This window comes from Dipodomys spectabilis, unplaced genomic scaffold (genome assembly GCF_019054845.1).
Source record: "Dipodomys spectabilis isolate Male_0828 unplaced genomic scaffold, ASM1905484v1 ptg000092l, whole genome shotgun sequence".
NCBI lineage: Eukaryota > Metazoa > Chordata > Mammalia > Rodentia > Heteromyidae > Dipodomys > Dipodomys spectabilis.
The window spans coordinates 6,791,346-6,817,630 of NW_024870769.1; the positions used below are offsets into that span (position 1 = coordinate 6,791,346).

Consider the following 26,285-nt stretch of genomic DNA (forward strand, 5'->3'; position numbering starts at 1 on the left):
TAATCTGCTACATCAGATTCAGAATCTTTCTTACTGGATATAGGTAAAGCAAGAAATCACTTGATAATATTCCTTTAGTGATTAATTAATCTGAAAATTAAGACAAACCAGACAATTTCCCCACCCCAAGAAAAAACAGTCACTGAGCTTATTTCTGAGTTTGGAATATTTGGGGGGGGTAAACTTTTATTCACTTCTTTATGACAATGGTTGCCTTATTGTTGTAACTCAATGAACATTAGAGTTTACATTTTTCACCTCCTAACTGTCTAATCTTCCCATCTGTCTCACATTGCATACCTTCTGCCCTTCTGTCCTTGTCTCTTTTCATCCTTCCTACTTTGTCTCTTTCATTCTCTTTGTGTTCTGCCATCTTTCTTCTCACCAGGAAAGCACCAAGCCAAGTAGGTTGTGCTGTAAGAAATATCTGGTTCAAATTCCTTCCCTTTACTAACTTCCATGCATGTGACTTAATAATTCTTCGGGGGAATTTTCTATAGCAACAAATGATGAGGATTGATCTTTATCACCTGTTTCATGGGCCAAATATCTGCAGAGATTTTTTTTCTCCAAAGGAAAATCCTAGCTTATGGTATACTACTGTATTATTGTCAGTCCCTGCTGAGCAGTTGTTTAAGAGAAATGGGAAGTAAAAAAAATTGCTTGAGCTGGAAAAGCAGACAGATCATGAAAATGATATCTTTAGCTTGTTAAGAGATAAATTCTTTGAAAGGCCATTTTCAATTAATAAATCAACCAGAAAGCTTTCTATTTGGCATTTTTAGAATGGTACTCAGTTGTGACAATATGATTTAAAGAGATGGTTCCACGCTCCCCACCTCCACCCTTATTACTTGTATTATAGGCAGTAAAACAGTAGATTTAGATCTCCAGTTGCATTATACACCACAGAGACAATAGAAATGGAGATGTGAAAAAATAGCAAGGGCCTGTGATTCTACTGTGTAAAATATGATTTTTTTAAAAAAATTACCAAGAACTCTGAAACTTAGCCTGGAGCGAGTGGCTCACATCTGTAATCCTAGCTACACAAGAAGCTGAGATCTGATCTAGACTTGAAGCCAGCACAGGGAGAAAAGTCAGTGAGAGTCTTATCTTTGATTAGCTATCTAAAAGCTAGGTTTGGAGGTGTGGCTCAAATAGTAGAGCACCATCTTCGAGAGAAAAAAAAAGCCCCTACGTTCAAGCCTACTATTGGTACAAAAAGAAAATAAAAACAAAGCTCTGAAATTTCAAAAATACTCAATATTTTCCAATACTTATTGTCAGAGATTTTTTCTCATATACATAAGGACTAGCATAATTTGGATGCATCTTCTTGAACGTAAGTTAAAAACTTCTTAAATGTACCTTTTTACTCCATGTACTCACAAGTGGCCAGATTCTTCATAAATCTGAGTGGCCCCTCTTTAAAATGCTTTAATGTAGACATGGCATGGTCATGGGAGATTTTGTGTTTGGTTCTGGCTCCACCCTGCATACAGCTCTGTTCTCCCTGATATGATTTTCCAAGAACCTTGATGACTGGGCTGTGATGACTCTTGGGGGTAAAGCTGGTCTTATCCTGAGCCCTTCCAGTTCTCTGAAGGTTTTTCCTTCCCAGTGGTTCATCAGTGGCATTGTGGGTGCTCAGAGTCCAGGGGCTAATGAGAAGTACGTGCTTCCTATTGACAAATGACTGTTAGGTTAAGAACCATTTAACTGTAATCTTAGCTACTTAGGAGGCTGAGATCTGACCATCACAGTTATAAGCCAGCCTGGGCAGGGAAGTCAGTGAGACTCTTTATCTCCACTGAACTATCAAAAAAGCCTGAAATAAAGCTGTGGCTCAAGTAGTAGAGTGCCAGCCTTGTGCAAAAGAAGCTCAGGGAAATCACCCAGGCCCTGAGTTTAACCTCCGGAACTGGCACATACACATATACACACACATACACACACACACACACACACACACACACACACACACACACACACACAAAACAAACAAACAAACAAAAAAAGAACCACTTAATCCTGACCAGCACAGGCAGAACTCTTTAACAAGTGGGTTTGGCTATCTGCCCATTGACTTGGAGCCACTAACACTCACAAAGCCTTAAAAAGAAGTTAAGCCAGGAGCTGGTGGCTCATGCCTATAATCCTAGCTACCCAGGAGGCTGAGATCTGATGATCACAGTTCAAAGCCAGTTTAGGGAGGAAAGTTGATGAGATTCTTATCTCCAATTACTCACCAGAAAATGGGAAAAGGAGCTGTAGTTCAAAGTGGCAGAGCACTAGCCTCAAGCAATTGAGCTCAATGACAGTGCTCAGGCCCCAAGTTCAAGCCAAAGACAAAAAAATGAAGTTAAATGGATGTTTTTAGAATCAATTATATTCTCCTTCTTTTTCCTACTGTCCACATGCATGGCAAACAGTGACCTAGAAGGACTGGACATAAACAGCATGCAAGATAGTCTCAGATATGGACCACCTTCCCCACAATCACCTACCCTGTAATTAGGGAGAAACATCTAGCACCTGTTATGACAATGAATTCCAGGCCTCTTTGGCCAGGTTATAGACTGTAACAATGGCAGCATGACCCACAACTGCAAGGAAGCCTGCAGACAACACTATAGAAGTTCTGTGGGCAATTATCTCCAGGGTTAGGTAGACAAATGCTCAGAGAAGATGCCTTGCCTCCAGTTTCCCATGACCCTTTTAGTCAAACATCCAGATTCAGAGATGTGGATATCAGAGTGAGTAAGGTGCTCTCTGGAGAGTTAAGGTAAGAAAGTGCTTACTGCGCAGGGCTGTCCACACAAGGCCATGGGAAAGGAGCCACACAAGAACTGGCTGCTGTTGTAGCAATGGGCTGTCCCTCACTGGCGGCACAGTATCAAGTCTGGTACCTCTACAGTCAGGCGCTACAGTGTGGCTAATGTCAGGATGTTCATCATCCTGTACCTCCAAGCCCCGCTGTTCACTTAAAAAGGTGTGATTTATGTAGCATCAGTTGCTCTCTGCCCATCAGCTTGGCATCATGAGAACTATAGCACTGAGGAAAGAAGCAATCCTTTCCATCACTGTTCATGTTACTATTCATTTTGCCAAATAATTATGTCACCCACTCAGGAAAGGCCCTGTGATGCACATATGGAGTAAGGTTTCTTGTGGGCACTTGAACTCTGAATTTCCTGACTTCTGTGCAATTAAAATCCAGAACTCAGAGCTGCATTAGCATGAATTTTCCATTGTGAGTTATAAATGCAAAGTTCTGTGCTTCATGTGTATTTTTCTACCATATGTTACTGCCTATGTTTCTGATTAAATGCTTGTCCAAAATAAAATAACACAAGGGATTACTTCTTTTTCCAATAGAATTTTCTTCTTCTATAAAAGCTAGAAATAAGCCCTCACCTAAAGTTCTCCAGGTTTGCAGGTGCCAGGTTCTTAAGGGTGCAGAGTGTGGCTAGCAAGACAAAGGGCATTTTTCTCCCTGCAGTCACTGCCAGAAATGTCCCTTCTGGGAACAAAGTCATAAACATGTGTGTCACAAGTATTACGTGGGAAGTAGCCACTCAGGGGACTTTTGGGCTACAAGGCAGGCTGAAGGTCAGCAAATATTATTCTATGCCCATTGGATAATCAGTACCTTTAACATTTCCAGGGAAACCAGCAAATATTATTCTCTAGGACCACATTATATCTGAGAGCATCTCATATGATAATGGAGCTCAGTGGCTTAAAAAGAACAGAGCCATACTATCTTACCTAGGTATAGAAAAGAACAAGAAAGAAAAGCCCCAGAAAATCCCTTAAAGCTGAAACTGGCCAGGTGAACCCCTCATCACTTTACATTATGTAACAGGCTATACTTCATAGTACATACACACACACACACACACACACACACACACACACACACACACACACACACTACACACAGATATGCACATATACACAGATACATACCAGTATACATACATATGCACAGATACACATGTATGTGTACAGATACATTCATGCATATAAATGCATGAATATGCATATGCACACACATGCAGCCATTCATACATACACACATGCACACCCCAATACACATATGCACACATGTGCATACATAAAAATATCCACATAACCACATGTACACACAGATGCACACACTCTATCACTTACCACCATCTTTGCCCAGAAACTCGACTCAACTGAATGGGTGAATTCATCAGACTTTTGTTTTTGTCAGTTCTGGGGTCTGAACTCTGGGCCTGGTCGCTGTCCTTCAGCTCTTCAGCTCAAGGCTAGTGCTCCACCACTTGAGCCACAGAGCCACTTCCGGCTTTTTCTGCTTATGTGATGCTGAGGAATCGAACCCAGGGCCTCATGCATGCAAGGCAAGCATTGTACCCCTGAACCACCTTCCCAGCCCCTCATCAGATTTTAAAAAAAAACAATAATGAGCATTTTAGAATTAGGATATGAATACAAGGATGTTAATGATAATGTTCAAGGGAAGCGTAAGCATTCACATCCACTAGTGGAGGACTGGGATAACTCTGGAAGAAAATCCAATTTCCCTTAGATGTGACATTAGCATTTTGGTGGGGGCAGACAGGTGAGGGGCCACAGGTGTGTGTGCATGGCCTGGCCTGTGCGGACAGGCAGGAAGGAACCCCTCGCACTGTTTCTAGTATGCTTTAATGGAAAACTACATGAGCTCTTTTGACAATTGCATTGCATAAAAGGCTTTACAAAAATCTACATAGCCTACTTTATATATTATATATAGCATGTTATATTTATATAATATATACTATATATTATATATAGCATTATATCATATGTAATGTTAATGCCAAGCTACATTTTACATAAGGTATTTTGGATCATAGGTGCTTTTTTCTGTTTGTTTTTTTTTCTATGAATCAGGCACAAAATATTTCACAGTGTTACAGTTCTTTTTCATGTTCGTCTTCCACTATCGGTTGAACCCAGTTCATTAGGCCCTAACACTTGAGGCATGTCCCCCAAGTCCTTTTGCTTTTAGTTTAATTTTCAGATAGTCTTCCTTAGGCTAGTCTCAGACTATGATCTTCCTACCTCTGCCTCCACTGTAGCTGGGATTATAGGCATGAACCACTATAGTTGGCATGTTTTTTTTAATATGGCCATATTTATTCTATTGACTAAAGACAAAAATATAAGGAAAAAGTTGACAATAAAAATTATAGCACAAATCCCCAAGAAATATAGCAGCTCCCAAGGGGGGAAGAACTGGAATAAGAAAGTTGGTTGCATATACAGAAGGAGGTTTTAAATTTTAAAAAAGCATATTAAGGTTGTTTCTTAAACAAAAATAAAAGATAATATCCCTATACACATAAAGATGTATGTTCTGTGTGTGTGTGTGTGTGTGTGTGTGTGTGTGTGTGTGTGTGTGTGTGTGTGTGTGTATGCCTGTTCTGGGACTTCAATTCAGGGCCTCGGTGCTGTCTTTGAGCTTTTTGCAAGTCTGGTACTTTACCACTTGAGCCACAGCTCCACCTCCAACCTTTTGGTGGTTAATTGGAGATAAAACTCTCATGGTCTTTCTTGACTTGGCATGTTTTTGAGGTAAGGTCTTGCTAACTTTGCATGGGCTGCCTCAAATCATAGTCCTCCTCTCTCCCCTCCTGAGTACTGAGATTTTAGGCCTGAGTCACTATGCCCAGTTTAAAGTTACTCCATCAGACACCCCCTTTATTTACAAGCTGTGTATCACACATAGTCAATCCTGTAGTTTTGTGCTTCCTCTTTAAGTCAGTGCTAATTGATGACTTATGGAGTTGCAAGAAAAGGAGAGACTTTGAGCCTTGACTCTTTTCACAACTTCAAGCAAAGGATTGTTTTGGCCTTTATTATTTCACAATACTATTTTGCTTATGGTGACAACCCAATAGACATTAGTCATTCCCAGATAAATCCAGAATTTCTAGCAACTGTGTTAGAAGCAAAGAGAGTCTTACTTTATGTTGCAATTTATTTATTGGTATTTTAAAGGTGATGTTCAGAGAGATTACAGTTATATGTCAGGTAAAAAGTACATTTCTTTTTGAATAGTGTCACCTCTCCCTCCTCTTCTCCCAAGTTTTCCCTCCCAGACCTCCTCCATGACAAATTGTATGGTTCATTTTCAACATAGTATCTAGTGAGTATCACTAGATACTATGCATTTACACTCTTTGTTAATTTTTATTTTTGCACTGCTAGGGATGAACCCATGACCTTACACATCCTAGGCGAATGCACAACCACTGGCTATCATCTCAGCCTGGTTCATCACCTCAAAAGGAAAGACTGTGAACATTAAGCAGTCAGCCCTCCCCTGGCATCTGACAGTTTGTTTTCTGCATGCATACATGGACCTAGTCCAGGTGTTTCCTGTGAATGGACACATGCAAAATGGAACCTTTTATCTGACTTCTTTTATTCAGTATCATGCTTTTCAGACAAGGATCAGTTCTTCCCTCTTTTTTGCTTTGTGCCAGACCTGAGCTTAAACTTGGGGCCAGGGCACTTTCTCTATGTTTTGTCCTCAAAGCTAACACTTTACCATTTGAGGCACAGTTCCACATATGGCTTTTCAGTGGTTAATTAAAGTTAAGAGTCTCACAGACTTTTCTGCCTGGGCTGGCTTCAAACCACAATCCTCAAATCTCAGCTTCCCATGTAGTTTAGATTACAGGTGTAAGCCACCAGTACCTGGCTTCTTCATTCCTTTCAGTGAATGAAAAAAAAAATCCCATTTACTTTATTGTGAATTAAAAAAAAATTGAAAACCAAGCAAAAATATTTTAAGTGTAAGGACAAAAATTGATTTCTTGGAGTTGTTTGTTTTCCACCAAAAGCTGTTAGTGTCAGGCATTGGTAACTCCTATAATCCTAGACGCTCAGGAATCTGAGATCTGAAGATCAAGGTTAAAAGCCAGCCTGGTCAGAAAAGTCTGATACTCTTATTTTGAGTTAATCAGCAAAAGTATGGAATTGGAAGTACAGCTCAAGTGTACAGAATCACTCTTGAGCAAAAAAGCTAAAGAAAACTGCCCCCCCCCTCCCTGCACAAATCCATTATTAATCCCATCCCATCCAGCTATCCACAAAAGAACTCTACTTTGTTCTAAGGACACTCTCTATATCCTCATGGGGTGATTCTGCTGAGAATGATACCAGGCCACACTCTAGGCAAATGTTCTGTCATTGAGCTATATCACCAGCCCTGTCCTTGTGGTTTAGATAGTTGCTTATCTTATTATAGATCCGCATTTCCTACAAGAAGAATTGGAAGCTCCAGGTGATCAACTAGGCTGGTTGGGCCAGGCTTTAAAATCAAGATTTCTCATTCAAGTCATAGGTTTTCTTTTTTCTAAAGTTCTTTGTGATGAAAACTTGTATTAGTTTCATTTAGACATTCATACAATTTGCTTTATTCAATCGATTCCTATCCCTTAGCAGACATCATTCTAATATTTACTCTGATGGAATAGAGCTGAAGATTCTGCTCTCCTTTGTAAGATGGATGAAGGCACATGGAAGGCTATGTGGCTTACTTAGCTAAGGATTTAAAACTGTCTTATAGTAGGACTAAGACTAGCTCTGGCTCTCAGAAGAACAATTTATTCAGAAATTCCATAGAACATACAGTCATTCGGCTGAATTATAAAAGACAGTCACAGAGTCCAAAAGATACAGAGTAACAGCATCTGATATAAAATAATTCTACACTGGAACAGTCATTGATTTCTTCTTTTAACAATAATAAATTGAAAGCTCACTCTTGAAGAACTGTAATTATGTATGATTTAGATAGTCATATGGAAAAGGCTGACAAGGATATCGCTAAGATTTGTCTCTGAGGTTCTGGGGCAAGATGGAGTGGCTTTTTCCATTAAAGTACAATGTACCATTTAGCAGTTATATGTGAACAACACCTTGTTGTTACCTTTGCTCACACAGAAAAGTCAAAGGGCTCAGGTACCATTCTTGATTGTTTTGGGGTGTTGTGTGTGTGTGTGTGTGTGTGTGTGTGTGTGTGTGTGTGTGTGTGTTGGTACTGGGGCTTGCACTTAGGGCTTTGTGCTGTCCTTTAGCTTTTTCGCTCATAGCAGGCACTCTACTACTTGAACAACAGCACTACTTCTGGCTTTTTAGCTTATTTATCAGAGATGTGAATCTTTCAGACTTTCCTGGCCAGCCTAACTTCAAACCTCTCTTCTTAGATCTCATCCTCCTGAGTAGCTAGGATTACAAGCCTGAGCTCAGATAGCATTATTTTAATTTTTATAGTTCTGGGAATGAAACCCAGGGCCTCATCTGGATGAGACCAGAGCTCTACCTCAGAGCTTCAGCACCCCTGGCTCTCTCAGCATAGTTATGCATTTACTTTCCTTGAGTCATTTTTCCAAGAAGCTTGGGTATTGATTCATAATTTAATCTTCTTGTAGTTTTTGCTAATTGTATGATTTTTTATATTTTCACATTGCTTTCTCATTACACAATACAAAAAAGAATATGGATCCTTTTCTTTCTAGGTCTTATAGTATCCACCCTATACTAGACATCTCTATTTCAAGCATACTAAAGGCACTCAAAATGGTATTACCAAACCAAAACCTAAAGTAGAGGGATTCTAGCCCTCTTACTTTAAGAAATTTTGAAGCACAAGATTTTATTCTAAATTATTAAGACAAATATGACTTTTAGTTCATTATCTTAATGATGATCCTGAAACGGATGTGGATTTTAAAACCCATAAGGCTTTCAGGGTCACCAATATTCCCATGGGTCACTGGTGGCTCATGCCTATAACCCTACTACTCAGGAAGCTGAGATCTAAGGACCCTAGTTCAAAGCCAGCCCAACCCGGAAACTTCATGAGATTTATCTCTAATTAACCAGCAAAAAGCTTTGAACTGGAGCTATGGCACCTGTCGTGAGAGTAAAGCTAAGGGACAGTCCCCAGTCCCAGTGCTCAAGCTCCAGTACATATAACTGTGCCATTATCCACTCCTCCTCCTCCCTCTTCCTGTCAACTTTGGAAACATTTTGAGATCTAATCTAGCCATTTGTAGGTATTAAATTCAGTAGATAAAAATCACTTTAAATATTTAGCCCCTTTATTATATTGGGCAGTTGTTTCTTTGAGGATTTGTTGTTGGGGGATTTAATTTTTTGAGTTCCAGATATGAGACCCTTGTCTGTTGTATGGCTAGTAAAGATCTTCTCCCAATCCGTGGGTTTTCTATTGATCTTGCTAGCTATGTCCTTTGCCATGCAGAAGCTCTCCAAGTTCATGCAGTCCCATTTGTCCAACCTGTCTTTGATTTGTTGTGTTTGTGGGTCTCTATTAAGAAAATTTCGGCCTGTGCCAAGGAGACCTAGAGTTTCTCCTATTCCATCCTGTAATGTTTTCAGAGTGTCTGCTTGTACTCCGAGGTCTTTGGTCCATTTGGAGTTGATGCTGGTGCAGGGTGATATATAAGGATCTAGCTTTAGTTTTCTACAAGTGACTAATCAATTTTGCCAGCACCATTTACTGAAGAGGCTATTTTTCTTCCATTCTATTTTTTTAGCTCTCTTACCAAAGATTAGATGGCTATTACCCAGCAATCCTACTTTTGGGCATTTACCCAAGTGATCACAAACAAGACCATACTAAAACTACCAGCACAACTATGTTTATCATAGCATTATTTATCATAGCTAAGATATGGAACCAACCCAGATGCCCCTTAGAAGATGGATGGATCAAGAAAATATGGTATATATACACAATGGAATTCTATGCCTCCATCAGAAAGAATGACATTGTCTCATTTGTTAGGAAATGGAAAGACTTGGAAAAAATTATATTAAGTGAAGTAAGCCAGGCCCCAAGAAACATAGGTCCCATGGTTTCCCTTATTTGCAATAACTAGTATATGTCTGAGACAAGCAGAAAAGGTCAGATAAGTTGATGTTAGGGGAATGAACCCCAAGATAAGTATTTAAATGTTTTCTCCTTTCTTGCTATTGTGTCTAACATATTTATAAGATGATTTCTTTGTTGCTTTGTATGTCCCTCCCCCACGGTATAACCCCTGCTTTCATTGTATTTGATGTGGGTATAATTTGTGGAGGGAAAGGGCAAAAACAAATTGTTTAAATAGGGATACAGGTGGACCCATTGCAACAATGAGATGTACAAGCCGTTATGTCGAAAAACAAACTTTACAACTTTGGCCGGGGGTGAGGGGGGAGGGAATATGGGAAGGGATTAGAAGGGGAAACAAAGGAGGAGGCAACAATGCTTGATAAAAAATGTACTCATTACCTTGCCCATGTAATTATAACCCCTCTGTACAGTATTTTCACAATAAAAAAAGGACAAAAAAAATCACTTACTTTTAAAAATTTATTTGCAATAACTCAGAGACTTAATTTCAGAACTCCTTGATAACTAGAGTAAGTCAGTAACCATGGGTATTAAACTCTCATATCCCATGGCCACACAACCCTGATGATTTAGGCCACTTATTAGTCCATGATGACCACATCTGTTGATGAACTATGGGAACAGCAGTATAAGAAGAAGTTACACTTCACAGGACTTAATCTCTCTGGGAGGCCATGGATGGGAATTACTTTGTGTCAAGAAGGAAATACAAATATACATTTTGTCATATTTGTACATAGATTCAATTAAGACAAAAATCTAACAGCTTCTGATTTGTAGCCAGCCAGAAACACTGCATTGTAATATTTGCACATTCATTTCTGGAACAAAACCCAACAGCCATTTATAATTAAAAACTTTCTAGAAAGCATGCTCTTGACCTTCACTACCGCCCATCCAATTGAATTTCAAATAATGTCCAATAATTTGACTTGGCTTTCAGAGGCTAGAAAGCACAAGAATTTGCTTCACTGAGAAAGGAGGGGAAAAGGTCTTACAGTTACACAAATGTTTCTCATTGACACTAGCAAGTTGTTAATGGGAAAGAACTTGTCTGGGGTATGTGTGTGTGTGAGTGGTGTATGTGTGTCAGTGGTGTGTGTGTGTGTGTGTGTGTGTGTGTGTGTGTGTGTGTGTGGTATGTGGAGACTGTGGGAGGTGTACTCACACATATGCATGCATGCTTCTGACAGTAATGGCATGTGCTTATGCCTGTGCTGTGATGCAGAAATGAGCTAAGTGGGGGAATAAAAGAAGTGGCAAGGCCAGCCATTATGACAGTGGCCATGCTGTGCTAGGGTGTGGTAGACAGCTGTTTTCTTACCAGGACTCAAATCCAAGGCAGCAGGCTCACCTCCCACTAGGAACAGGGAATAGAGAGTTGGTAAAATACACAGACCAAATGAAAATGACCCCTGTTGACTGAAACCAGCTGTGTGGCAGGCTCCTTGAGTCTTTCCCGATTGGCTCCCTCAAATAAATGAATATGGTAGAGAATGAGGAAAAGTCAACAGGGCCATGTTTTTCCTCCTCTCTCACTAGTCCATCTCCATTCTAGCCTTGCTTTGTAGAACTGAAAACTATCTGTTTATTTGCTCATTATTGCCTCCTTCTCTCCCCTGCCTTTTCTTGGCATTAGGCAGAATGTTATTTAAAACAAGTCAGAGTTCTGTTACAGAAAGAAAAATTATTCTGTAAAATACAGCTTGGACTCATTTATTGGTCATTTATCATCCCTCAGTGAGTAGGGTACAAACATCTATATTTGGTATATTTTAATGATTTACAGTGCACTTGCTGTTTGTTGGCCCTGGCATACAGAGAAGCAAAAAGCTCTTTAGGACTTTGAGAAGGGCCCCAAACTGTTTTGAAAAGACATGGAGAATGTTACATATGACATGGGCAGCTTGATAGTCATTTATCTTCCCTGCATTGCTTCTAATGTGACCAAGACTGAAACTTAGAGCTAAAACTTAAGCCAGAGGCCCACAGGTTTTCTGAAGGAGGCTCAAAGTCATATGTCCATACATCCCATTCTATGACTTCCATCCCAGGGTTTTTCCAAAACTTTGTTTTATGTCTGCTTCAGTAAGTTGGCAGAAAACAATGTACCTCGTACAGTGTCTGGCACATAGTCAAAGCCCAATAAATATTTGTTGGGTGAATAAATAGTTAAATGTAAATGTTATTAGCATTGCTAGTGTTATTGCCTTGACGTGAAACATACAAGAACAGACTTGAGGCCATCAAGCAATTTCCCTTACCAGGACAGGCTAATTATTGGAGAGATGAAGATCTAGTGCCTAGGATTTATTTGTCAGGCTCCATTTGCTTCTAATTAAAGGTGGAAAAGTTGTTTGTAGCATTGTGACCTATTCCTAAACAGGTTTTCAGTTTTCCATGCCTCCTTTTCAGGGGGAATGTATCATGATGAATTAATGTGCCTTCCTCTAAGTTATTTAAGTTTTCTTTTCTCTGCTGTTTTCAAGAGGACAGGCGAGGTAGGCAGTGGGGAGCTCTTGACAGTACTTTAACAGCCTTCCACCTACATGACTCTGTGGTTGGTTTTGCCAACTTTGGATGACTAATATAATTATCCTCCTTGAATAAACACCACCTACAGTGATCCACGTTGAAAATTTAACATTCTCATAAGCCTTGGGAATTTTCTTTTATTCCTTCCTTCATTCCTTCATTCATATTTTAGTAATTCTATGTGTAATATGTAGCCGCCTCTATGCTAAATTGAGGAAATTAACACTGAACAAAATCCAGCATGGTTTCTGTTCTTATAAAGTTGGCTCACTGGAATGATTAAGGGATAATAATGGGATAATAATACTAAAAACCTTCGACCTACACATTGAATTTTATAAATAAAGGAATGTAACTGTGTGTGAATCATATATCAACAGAATTTGACTTCGATCAAGATATCAGGGGAACTTGTAGGAGGAATCTAAGGATGAAAACTTTAGAATTTCTGAAGAATGGGAAGTGTAGCTCAGTGTTAAGTACAAAGGTCTTGTGTCTGGAGGGAGTATGAGGCTCCCCACAGGGACTAAACAAAGGCCCAGCTTGACTCTGCATGGGCATAGAAAACTATGCCCAAGACCATGATGAGGACTTTGACTTTCCTTGCTTAAATGACATTTCTGATTCCCCAAGGGTTAAAAAGCAGTTGAAATGAAAGACATGTAGACTTTATCATATCTGTATTTTGAGGGAAAGAGGGAAAGAAATGTAAATCTCAATTCCTTACCATTACAAAAAAGGAAGTAAAGATTCAGAACCTTGAGGATCCTCTACCACAAGTAACTTCCTGAAAATTCTTATGTCCCTTCCCTCTGCCAATCTCCAGACTGAGTGTACCATATTTCTAGTTTTCTTCTGAATAACAGACACACGTGGCTACTGTTGAACCTTCCAGCATGGCTCTTTTTTGTGTGCATATGTGGGTACAAGGGCCTGAATTCAAGGCCTGAGCTTTTTGTGCTCAAAGCTAGCATTTGACCACTTGAGCACAGCTCTACTTGTAGCCTTTTTAGTGATTAATTGGAGATTGTCATCTCTTAGATTTTCCTCTCCAGGCTGTCTTTGAACTATGATCCTCAGATCTGAAGTAACTAGGATTATAAGCATGAGCCACCAGAACCTACCATCCAGCATGATCTTTTGTCAACTTTTCTAGTCCCTTCTCTTTATGGAGAAATGGCATTCCTATTATTCTACTGAACAAAACATGTGCCCCCCTCCCCATCACTTGTTAGCAGGTCTGGACAAGAGGCATCACTATATCTTTTAGGTTGCTCTGAAGACTGGGGACTTCATATTTATAAAACACTGCATGAGGGCTGACATAGCAAAGGTTCTGTTAACAGCTAGTTTGGAAAGTGACATAGAAAGATATTGAAGGGCTGGGAATGTAGTTTAGTGGTAGAGTACTTGCTTAGCATGCACGAAGTCCTGGGTTTGATTCCTCGGTACCACATAAACAGAAAAGGCAGAAGTGGTGCTGTGGTTCAAGTGGTAGAGTGCTAGCCTTGAGCACAAAGAAGCTCAGGGACAGTGCCCTGAATAAGCCCCAGGACTGGCAAAGAAAAAGGAAAGAGAAAAGAAAGATATTGAGATATATTATTAATGTAACAAAAAGCAGACTACATATCCCATAAATGCAGAATTGCAAAAATAGTCTGTCAAAACTAGCCAATGAGTCAACTAAAAGTAGCAAATGATTTTAATATAATCTGTGTTTGTGTGTGTGTGTGTGTGTGTGTGTGTGTGTGCACGTGCGCACGTGTGCACACACATACTGGTAGTGGAGTTGGAACTCAGGCCTCACCCTGTCAAGGCTGTTGTTTTACCAATTGAACTGTATAGCTCCCTTTTTGGCTTTAGGTGGTTAATTGGAAATAAGGTTCTCATGGACTTTTCTCCCCAGGCTGGCTTCAAACTATGATCCTCAGATCTCAGCCTCTAAATACCTAGGATTACAGGCATAAGCCACTTAAAACATACACACACACACACACACACACACACACACATCTGTAGTTGAACAAAGGAGTTTGAAATTTCAGTTTATGAACCCAATGCATCTTGATCATTGCCACTCCTTCCATTGTCATCCCATTTGTCCCTATCTCATCCTCAACTTTTACATATGACATTTTGTGTAACGACTGTTCACCTTTTCTCCCTTTGGTCCTATTTTTTTCTTACGATTTTTCCCTCCAGTTTAGAAACAGCCACCAGAAATTTTTCTTCATGTAAAAAAGAACATATATCTGAATCCTATCAATTCATCTCATTTCTTTGTTATGCCATAGTCAGAAGACTTCTTTAAAAAAGCTTCATTATGATTCCCATGTTATAAAATTATTCTCTGTGCTTGCCTATCGCTACGGAAGCATGGAATTGTCTGGAATGTGGCTTAGACGTGCCCCTTCCCCCAGGGTAAACAACACATTTGGCTCCTGTAAGGCTGACTTCATGTCACTTCTAAGCATTGCTTCAATTTTTTTATAATGAGCATTTTAATAAAAACAATGAAATCATTTCTTAGCTTTGGAGATGAGGAGTACTAGTTTTCTTTTCTGCTTCATGCTCAACATAAAGCCCACCATCAAGTCTTTCCCAGGGGTATAGGAAGCACCTCCTCAGGATTATTTTTACAGAGGTCAACAAGGTCACACAATGGCTGCTGACCAGGGACCAGTGGACTAAGATGTTATTGCATCCGGGTATGAAAAAGGTTTTCAGTGAGTGTCCACATTAACATATAGTCAGCCTTCCGTTGCTTTCCATTTGTTTATTTATTTTATATTTTTTAACAAATCGGCCCTCTTTATAGTTAACCAAAGATCTTGGTTAATTGAAGTGGAATTTTTCAACAGTTTAACAGTTGAGAATCGTTAACTTTGTGCAGGGCTAGCGTGTGGCAGCTTTGATCATCATTTAAATGCAACTCTTCCATCTTTCAGTGATTACACAGCATTATCTCAGTCAGATAAGAGCACAAATCTGGACCGAACTTCAATCCCTTCCTAAATATTTCATGAAGTCAATGTGAGCTTGCCAATTAGACTATCAGCTCTGCAGAGGATACATTTGCAAGGAGTAACTACATTACAGAGCATTCAGCACACTGAGCCCCTGAGGATTAGGGTAATTGCCTATTTAGAATGGGGGAAATGTTTTTGAAGAGTTGGGCTCCAGTTGCTTATGCCTGGAATCTTAACTACTCAGGAGTCTGTGATCTGAGGATGACAGATCAAATCCTCCCTGGGAAGAAAAGTCTGTGAGACTCTCATCCCCAATTAATCAGCACAAAGTTGGCATTGAGGGTGTGGTTCATGTTATAAGGTGTCAGCATAGAGTGGAAAAATGCCAAGGAAGAGTTCAAGCCCCTCAGTTTAAGCCCCAATAACCACCCTACACCCAAAAAGAGAAAAATGAAATGAAACTGATTATCAACTGACCTCATAGCCTGGAGTTACCAAACTACATCTCAGGTGCCAAATCTAGCCCCTAGCCTGCCACCTAACTTTGTACAGCATGTGAGCTAAGAACAGTTTTCCCACTTTAATTAATTAAAAGGCCAAAGTAATATCAAACATAGGTTAACATATTATGGCATGTGAAAATTATATGGAATTCAAATTCCTGTCCCTTAATAAAGTTGCACAGGGAAATATGAGGCCCAGTTCATTTGTACATTGGGCTACTGGTGAGTTTTGATGGATGACCCAAAAGTTGAGCCATCAATTCATCATGACTTGAGTAGTTGTGATTGAGTTTATAAAGCTCACATCAATGAAAAGACTTATAATGTGACTCTGTAGAAAAAGTTGACTGAACCTTGCCTTAGAATCAAGAAGTTACTTGTATATATTTGTGTTTGCTGGTTAGTGAACAACGCTTCCTATTAGAAACATACTAGGCTATTGATATAGCCACTACAGATTATGTGCAAGTACTCTACTTCATCCATTCTACTTTCTTCTTCAAGTTAGAAGAAAGTAATTGCATGTGAAAAATTAGAATATCAACAGAGTCTATGAGAAATATCCTGGTACCAAATGGAAAATGGTACCTTACTCGGAAGTTATGATTGGCTAACAATAATTTAAAGCTCGAAAATAATACTAGTAGTCTGCCTGCATTCTAAAATTTTAGCTTATTTACTCCTTGCACCCAAGAAATCTTTTGAGAGGCAAAGTCTTTTATTCTTGTAACCCTTATAAGACACAGGGTCTTGTCAGATGGGAGCTCTCTATCCAGTTTCTGTTTGCTTTGTAAGCTACCAGATATGAAGAATGATTGGATAAGCAGGCTTACTGGTGGCTCCTGTCTATCATCCTAGCTACTCAGGAGGCTGAGATCTAAGGATTACAATTTGCAGCCAGCCCAGGCAAGAAACTCTGTGAGATGCTTCTCTCTAACTACCAAAAGGCGGGGGAAATGGACATGGACTCAAGTGGCAAAGTGCTAGCCTTAAGCAAAAAAGTTCAGGGATAGTGCCCAAGTCCTGAGTGCAAGTTCCAGAACTGGCACACACACACACACACACACACACACACACACACACACACACACACACACACTGAAACTAAGACTCGTAGTGCTCCCAAATCACTATGGAATACACGAGTGACCTCAGTTGTCCCCTGTTGTTTTATTCTGTTTCAGAGGTTGAAGGCTGCCTTGACTCACCATCCTGCTGCCATGTCAAACGGGAACATGAACACCATGGGACACATGATGGAGATGATGGGCTCCCGGCAGGACCAGACGCCGCACCATCACATGCACTCACACCCACATCAGCACCAGACACTACCCCCCCACCACCCCTATCCACACCAGCACCAGCACCCCTCCCACCACCCCCACCCACAGCCCCATCACCAGCAGAGCCACCCGCATCATCACTCCCATTCCCATCTTCATGCACACCCAGCACACCATCAGACCTCGCCACACCCACCCCTGCACACCGGCAACCAAGCACAGGTAGGACTCTCCCCCTGCCCCTTCCCCTTTCTCGCCTTTTGTTCATAGTTGATGTTGCCAAGGTTGCTGCTGGAGTCATCTGCGACAACCCTAGTGTGGTCAAACCCAGATGCTTTATTTGACCTTCTCGGGAGCTCTGCCTGTTTCCTAGGAGGTAATGGTTCCATCCACAGGATAACACTGCATCATTAGGTCTGTAAATAATAGTTCAAGCCAGACACCGGTGGCTCACGCCTGTCATCCTAGCTACTCAGGAGGCTGAGATCTGGCAATTGAGGCTCAAAGCCCACCCAGGCGGGAAAGTCCGTGAAACTCTTATCTCCAGTTAACCACTAGAAAACCGAAAGTGGAGCTGTGGCTCAAGTAGTAGAGCACTTGTCTTGAGCAAAGGAGCTTAGGGACAGCCCAGGCCATGAATTCAAGCCCCACAATGAATAAATAAATAAATAATATTTCAGACAAAACTGAATCATTATGTCTGTAAATAAAATTTAAGATCCACTCTCTCGGGACAAATATAAACTTTAAATTCTCCCAAATCCATAACTTCTTTTGCAAATTGTTAAAAAAAAGTTCTAAGAGTAGTAGTAACAATAGTAGATGTAGAAAAAAACTTACAATAGTTATGAAAGGTATTTAAAAAATGAGAAAAAAATCAGTTAATTGTAACCTTGTCTAGCTGTTATTCTTTTTTTATTATGTACTTTATTATAATATATATTATTATTATAAAGGTGGTGTAAAGAGGGATTACAATTGCATGAGTCAGGTAATGAGCACATTTCCTTTCATATGATGTCTTCTGTCCCCTCATTCCCTCCCTGTCCCTCCCTCTCATCTCCGCCCAGGAGTTGTATAGTTCACGTTCATCAGTGTCCAGTAAGCGCCAATGCTGCACGTTGTCACTGCAATTTCATATACTCTCCCCCACCTTCCCGAAGATATACACATGAATACCCATAGCTGCTATTCTTTTAAACACCACAGAGACTCAGTCTTGATGCCTGTAAAATGGAAGTTAAATACAAGAAGCCATTTCCCTGAATATTTACAAACGTTAAAAATCTCCATAGTAGCAATTCCTAAAGAAAAGAAAGAGCTCCATGGTAGATGCTAGGGCACGAAGTACGGTGTGAATGGTGAGGAGAGATGACTCACCCTCAGAATGTGAAATGTGTTACAGGAAGGGAGAGAAAGAGGGAGAGAGCCAAGTTCTGTAGATTATCAGACCAAGAGAAAGTCCAAATCCCTGGGTGGAGAGTCACCAGGAGTGAACAGAAAGAAAGCCGTCATTTATACTGAAGTGAAGAAGAGTTGGGGGACCAGGCAGACATTATGTCACCCAGGTCAAGCAGAAAAGTGAGTCCCTCTACAGGAATGGGTTTTAGTAAGTGGACGAAGGTCATGGCTAAGAGAATGGCTAGCCCTGGATGCTTTGGATCCTTAAAGAAGATGATCTTGGTCAGTCCTTCCACCCCTGCCACACTGCCAGATCCCAGCTAGCTGAGTCAAAACTGGGTCCAAAGAGTGCAGCCACTAAGCAACACTTATTCACAGTCTCATCCATCCCCTGCCACTGGAGACAAGATGTCACTCCGGGCAGCATTTTGGGCTGTTCAGCTCCTTCTCCTTAAACACATCAAGCCTAGAGAGCTACTCACAGGAACAGATTATCTACAAGCAGCGTTCTAATCTAGTCATTACATTTACTTTTGCAGAGGTCCTTAAATGTGTCCTACAATGTTCTATATAGCAAAGAAGAGTCAGAAAGCCATTCTTTTTTTTCATTGTAGTTGCTGTGTGACCTGAACCTAGATCTAATGATTAGCCTCCCTAAATCTTGCTTTCTCCATCTGTAAAATGGATGAAGTAAGTTCATAGGTTTTAACAAGCCACATAAGAGATTCTCTGAGAAGTTTTCAAAAACATGCTGGTCATTATTAATTCTAAATGAGAATAATTCAAAGAGTATAGCAAGTGGTTTAGCAGTAATACTGCTATTAGAGCAACTTTTTGTCATTTTTAGTCAAATGTCATACTGGTACATATATTAAAAGGGAGAAAGAAAGCTACTAGGTCAAAGATAGTGAATCAATTTGACTGGTCAACTTATTATTTTATGGAAAAGATGAACATCAAGGTTTGATTTTCTTTGTTGGCAAGTTATTACACAGACAAGTTTGACAGTGCCTTAAATATAAAAGCTACTCATTAGCTAAGCACCAATTAGTCAATTGCCCTCTGTTTAAAGTCAGTAAATGGCCAATTGTATGTGCAATTAGTTGATTACTATTATAATTAGCTGTACCAAGTTGCTTTGTTTTATCCTATACTAAAGACAAATAATTTAAGTTGGTCTTGTTAAAATTTGAATAAGATCATGTAGACAGTATTCTAAAATATCATTCTTAAATTATACCAACCAAAGCCACGCATTGGTGGATCATACCTGTAATCCTAGCTACTCAACAGGCTGAGATCTGAGGATCATGATTCAAAGCCAGCCAGGGGCAGGAAAGTCCATGAGACTCATCTCCAATTAGCTGCAAAAAAAATCTGGAAATGGCTCCATGGCTCTAAGTGGGAGAGCATTAGTCTTGCTCACCAAAGCTCGACAGTGCCCAGGCCTGAGTTCAGGCACCAGGACCAGTAGACACGCAGACACAAAGTATACCAACCAGGCTTATTACTGACTTCTTGTCTTGATGCTTAATCCTATGATAATTTGACTAGTAGGATTCAAGATAGCTTAAGGTTCTTCCAACTCTGATATTCTAAGATGATTTGGAATGAATCTTTGAAGTCATAATTCATTATTTTTTGTCATAACTTGTACATCATTTCGGCTAAAAGAATTCCTTATTAAACATAAAATAAGTGATAATAAATACCAGGAATGCAAATTCTGGTCTTAGAAATTCTTCCTGCTTTCTTTTGATTTTTCCTGTAAGTAAGGATTAGAGTTCAGAGTTCTGAAGCACTCTGTGGCCACTAGGAATTTCTCCTAACCAATATGCTTTCTTCTTATAAACCCTAAACCTCCATGGAGCCAAAATCACACTTGCTTTATTTAGATGAGGAAGTAGGCAACATTGAAAGAGAAGTCTCTGCAATACCTATTTAAAAAACATTTTTCCACCAGGCACTAGTGGCTCATGTCTGTAATCCTAACTATTCAGGAAGCTGAGATCTAAGGATCAGGGTTCAAAGCCAGCCTGAACAGGAAAGTCCATGGGATTCTCATCTCCATTAAACCACCAAAAAAAAGTGAAAGTGTGGCTCAAGTGGTAGAGCATCAGCCTTTAGCAAAAAAGATGAGAGACAGTACCCAGGTCTTGAGTTCAATCCTCATTACTTGGAAGGAAGGAAGGAGGGAGGAAGGAAGGAAGGAAGGAAGGAAGGAAAGAAGGAAGGAAGGAAGGAAGGAAGAAGGGAGGGAGGGAGGGAGGGAGGAAGAGAAGGAGGGAGGGAGAGAGGGAGGGAGGGAGGAAGGGAAATGAAAAGAAACAGCTTTACCTACTTGAATTATCTAGGACTGGCCTTATGAGAGCATTAATTCACAAAAGTAGTAAAGGCAAAAATAATGGCCAGACAGCACATTTCCTCCTAATGCTTGACTTCCCAGAGTTAGCATCTGAAATGACAAGTTGCCTACATTTTTGCCAATAACAAGGATTATGTCATCGTCATTCGCTCTAGTGAGTAAGACCTTAGACAATTAATTAATTTTGTTATTCCTCTGTGATCAGGAGGAAAGGAATTGCCAATAAAGAGTTTCAGAAAAAGTCTTTGCTTTAGATAAAATTATTGAGAGGTAGTACGACCTCACTCCTGAGCCTGATTCTTTTACAGTTAGTCATAGAAAGTTTGATAGTTTAGGATTAAAATATTTCACCATCAGTCCACTGGTGTCAACCTGCAGCCATTCCTAGTGCAATTACGGTCATTCTGATTGATTTCAATCATAGGGTTGGAATGTGTTTTTTTCTTTCTTTAAAGGCTGTTGGGGCTTTATTTTTTAAACTTTTTGTCTGTTATTTCTGTAGGTTAAATGTCTCTTGTAAAACAACTTTATAGGTATTACAGTCATAAACCTGAGTGACTGAGAAATGGGAGAGGGACAAGAAAAAAAAAAATCACCCTTTATTGAGAATGAAAGAGGAAGTACAGAGCGTTAGGAAAAGCATTAGTACCCAGACATATAAAGAATTAGTCATAGAAATTTCATAAGGTGCTGTGGGTCTGCCTCATGAAAGGAAATAAAGCTATATGTGTGGGGGTCTCCAAACCCTCAGATGTTACTGAGTCCGATGCAGGCCTTACAAGGAGTCTATAAGCACAGTAAACCTTTTTAATAAAGTGCTTTGCCAGCCCTGGGATTTCCGTCTAATGTAAGCATAAAGAATGCACCCTGGCTCTCCTGTCTCACGTGTGCAAGGTAGAGCAGGCTTAGAGAAGCTTCTGTGTCAATTACAGGCAAGCCTTGCCTTTCAGTCATCTAGAAAGCTAGGAAGCCCCTTCACCCTTCATCAGAAGTCTGAGGAGCAAGCAGACCCATCTGAAGCCTGAATGGAGAGTCCCATCGAGTCATGCATACTAAGAACTGTGAAGTAGTAAAAGCAGGCCTTCATCAGTCTTCTGGCTTTCTTTTAATAGCAAAGTGAACAAACATAGGTTCTAGGGAGAGTTTAAAACCATCCCAATGAAGGGAACAACCTGCTCCAAGGTCTGGGCAAATCACTCTTCAGCATTGCGACAATAACTCCAAACTCTCTTCTGGTTGCTTTAAAGGTTTTTGATTGCTTCTTTGATTGCCAATACTGGGACTTAAACTTAGGACCTTGAAAACCTTTGCTTGACTGCTTCCCTCCCCCTCCCCCCCCCAGCCCAAGACAAGCACTCTGTCACTTGAGCCATACCTCCACTTCCAGCATTTTGTGGCTAATTGGAGATAAAAAAGTAATTCAGATTTGTCTGTCTGGACTGGCTTCATATCTTCATATCTCAGCCTCTTGAGTAGAAAAACATAGATATAAGCTAGGGCTCTTGTCTACTTTAAAGTTTTTAAAAGCACTTTAAATAAAACATTCTTGACACCTAAAGAAGAATTAAAAAAGATAATGCCCTTACTGTCCACCAGCCAAGTGCCTATCAGGGAAAACTCAACCTGGCTCCGTCTTTTCATGAGTCATTCTCAAAGCTAGCCAAAAGAACTGCGACTATAGCTTAGTGATACATATTTTTTTCTTTCCTATAGTGAGATTTCACTGTTTATTTCATTCAGCAAACAAGCTTGGTATGTTTCCTAAAACAACTGGATTCCTGTGCTTTGTGTTCTAACAGGGACTTGGGTCTCTCTTTTTTTAAAAAATCCCAATATGTCCATTGCTGTCCCCACCACTTCCTGCCTCTTTTCCCACAGGTTTCACCAGCCACACAACAGATGCAGCCCACCCAGACAATACAGCCGCCCCAGCCCACAGGGGGTCGCCGGAGAAGGGTGGTGGATGAAGATCCTGATGAGAGGCGGCGGAAATTTCTGGAAAGGAACCGGGCAGCTGCCACGCGTTGCAGACAGAAGAGGAAGGTCTGGGTGATGTCACTGGAAAAGAAAGCAGAAGAACTCACCCAGACAAACATGCAGCTTCAGGTGCGGCCACTTTCTTCTTCCCCAGCAGCTCCAAGCACCCCCCCTCCCCCTCCCACTAGCCTTTTCTGGCCTGCAGGCGCCTCACTTGTTGACCTAGGAAGTCCTACCTCTCACTTCCCCCACAGAGGAGCCTTAGAGCTCCTCATGAGCTTTATGAGTTCTGAGACACTACCAAACAAAATAACTACGCCATGAACATCATTCTACCCACTCTTTCAGAGAGAAGGAGGGCTCACCTTGAGAATCACTAGGGCCATGCACACAGAATCAGTAGTTCAAACCCCAGGTTGGCCATCATGTGCAGTATTTAACTCCTCTTAACTCCCACTTTCCTTATTTATGGAATGAGAATAATAACTTTATAGAATTCTTAGGAGCAATAAGTGAACTAATGGTCACAAAGCACTTAGCGCCAATGCCTCAGAGAGAAACTATCCACAACCTTTTAGCAACTGGTACAATCACCAGATTGAGAGGGTTGCTTTGGCTTATAACAAAGTGTCTATATTTTTCTAAAATGGAAGCATGGTAACTGTTTATGTTATTCTTGGTTACTTGGTTTTACTGGTATACTGGGGTTTGAATTCAAGACTTGGTGTTTGCTAGGCAAGTGCTCCACCACTTGAACCACGCCTCCCAGCACCATTTGCTTTTGTTATCTTATTGAATAAAGTCTTAAATTTTGCCAGGATTAATCTAAACCCTAATCCTCCTTGTAGAAGAAGCTATGAGTAGTTGAGGTGTCAGGCACACGCTAGAACTCCCTGCTTTTTCTTTTCTTTCTCTTTTCTTCTTCTTCTTCTTTTTTTTTTTTTTTTTTGCTAGTGCTGGGGCTTGAACTCAGGACCTAGACACTGTCCCTGAGCTTCTTTGCTCAAAGCTGAGACTCTACCACTTGAGCCACAGCACCACGTTGAGCTTTTACTGTTTATTTGGCACTGAGGAATCGAACCCAGGGCTTCATGCATGCTAGGCAAACACTCTACCACTAAGCCACATTCCCAGTGCTCCCTGCCATTTCATTGGTTGAGATGGAGTCTTGTGAACCTTTTTGTTTTTTTGTGTGTATTTTGGTTTGTTTGCTTTTTTTCTTTTTTTGGCCTTAGATGTCCTTGAACCATGATCCTCTGATGTCTGACATCCAAGTAGGTAGAATTATAGATAAGAACCACCACACTCACTTTTGTTTCATTTTATTTTACCCTGAAAGAAATGACAGGTTCCAATTCATTTTCAGCCTCAACATGATTTGGCTCTTGTGTGATTTTTGTTCTCGAGAGTGGCTTTATCAATGACCTTTTATAATAAGGTCATTTCTAAGAGTGTCTAAAGAGAAAGAAATTCCCCAAATATAAGCCTTTTCCAGAAGACTCTGAAGCATGTACATGATGCAGTTAAGGACATTTGTTCTAATAGCAACAATGAGTGTACCAATTCACCATGAACAATGGAGCAACTAAATTGACATGAGACAAATCCTTAGAGGCAGTTTTAATCCTAGTACTCCAGGTACTGAAAACAAGGCTTAGGAGAAGGCAGGAAGTGAGTGTCCAAAATAGAGGGAATGTGCACTTCATAGTTTACGGTTCTCCTTTATCGTCTCCCCCAACCTGGGTCACTGTGCATTTTTTGGAAGGAGCAGTTAGGGTGCCAAACCTTAAAACCCTTGCATTTTCATTTTGTATTTTGCCATGGGACAAATACTGTACAAACCACAAGTATACAAGAAAAGTTTGGGTTGTATATGGACTGGTTTATATGATTTCCTCTAAACATGTCATTTTTTTTGACAGCCTTGAGCAAGAAACGGAGGAAAATGACAGATTTGGAGGAGAATAACTCCCCTTTTCATAGTTGTATGACACAAAGTTTGGGATTGTGCCTTTTTACCCCATTTCTCATCACCAATCCTTGGTTTGTAGTGTACTGCCTATACTGAGGAACCATTTGTTGAATTAATGACTGAGTTCCTCAACTCTGGAGTGCACTGGAAGTGATTGCCTGAGCGCTTGGCATGGGTGTGATCGCACTGTCAAGCCACAGAGGAATGGCCAGATTTAAATAACTGTTCATGCATAGTTGTCTATGAGAAGCTTTTTGGGGAACATGAACAAATTTTTCAATATTAGTAGTCACATGTTAATTTGATGGAATTGCAGGGAACCTGCAATTTCACAGAGGTGGTATTGGTAAGAATAAGGCAAAGTCATTATTATCTGAGTTCATTTAAATAAACAAAAATCCTGGTCTGTATGAACCCACAAACATTGCAGTCCTGCAATGAGTGAAGTCAGGAAAACCCAAAAACTTTTCCATTTCCGAGGTCTGCAGGAAAATGGGGGAAATCTTTAAGATTTCTCAGGCCTGATGTTATTGACTGCTCATTCTTCCTTGTACCCTTTGAACTTTAGAATATTTAGCAGCATCTTTGCCCTCTGCTTAGTAGATGACAGGAGTATATTGGGATATGTAGAATCTATGACAACCAAAGAAAAATGTCTGCAAGCATTGCTACAACCTTTGGTTGGAGCAGGGAATAAACATAGGTACAAAATTGGCCTTGGTTGAAAACCACAGCCTTAGGTGAAGGAGCTCCAAGTAGCTAGCTGACACATATCAGAGGCAAGCAAGTCCTTACATCAATATTAACTAAAACAAGTCCTTACAGAATCACTCCAGGGTCTCATCTTCTAGTCCTAGAGCAAGAAAACAGAACTCAACCGTCACTGCTAGCTTCTGGCTCTTAAATAGTCCTGGAGGAAGGTTACAGTGTTGCTATTTCCAGCCACCGCTTTGCTTCTAAGGGACTGAAGCCACAGCAGTGTGGCGTTCTCTGTGATGTCCCATGTTCTGTATCATGGCCTAAGGTGCTGCAGAAGATGTCACAGATTCTGCTACCTTTGAGTGACCTTTTCCCTCTCACTGGACCTTTGTCAAAAGAAAAAAGGTGTCTCTCTTGAGGCTGGTTTAGTGAGCCAAATTTTAAGTAAACAGAAATGGAAGGTGCTAAGCAAACAAACTCCAGCCAAATGGAATATCTAAGGTCTGGATGGCCCGCTGCCACTTTTCAGTTGTTTTCCAGCATAGAACCTTCTAGTCAGAATGCAGATGGGAAAAGCCAGACCTAAGAAAACAAGAGCAAACCTGAGA

The 26,285-nt window shown here is 40.4% G+C and overlaps 1 protein-coding gene across 1 annotated transcript in view; it reads left to right on the plus strand.

Moving 5' to 3' along the window:
- Creb5 (cAMP responsive element binding protein 5) overlaps positions 1–26,285 on the plus strand; it is a 434,800-nt gene that overhangs the window by 401,629 nt on the left and 6,886 nt on the right. The window contains exons 8-9 of the mRNA XM_042685053.1: positions 17,162–17,485; positions 22,908–23,135. Coding sequence (XP_042540987.1) covers positions 17,162–17,485; positions 22,908–23,135 — 552 coding nt within the window. The remainder of the gene's footprint in view (positions 1–17,161; positions 17,486–22,907; positions 23,136–26,285) is intronic.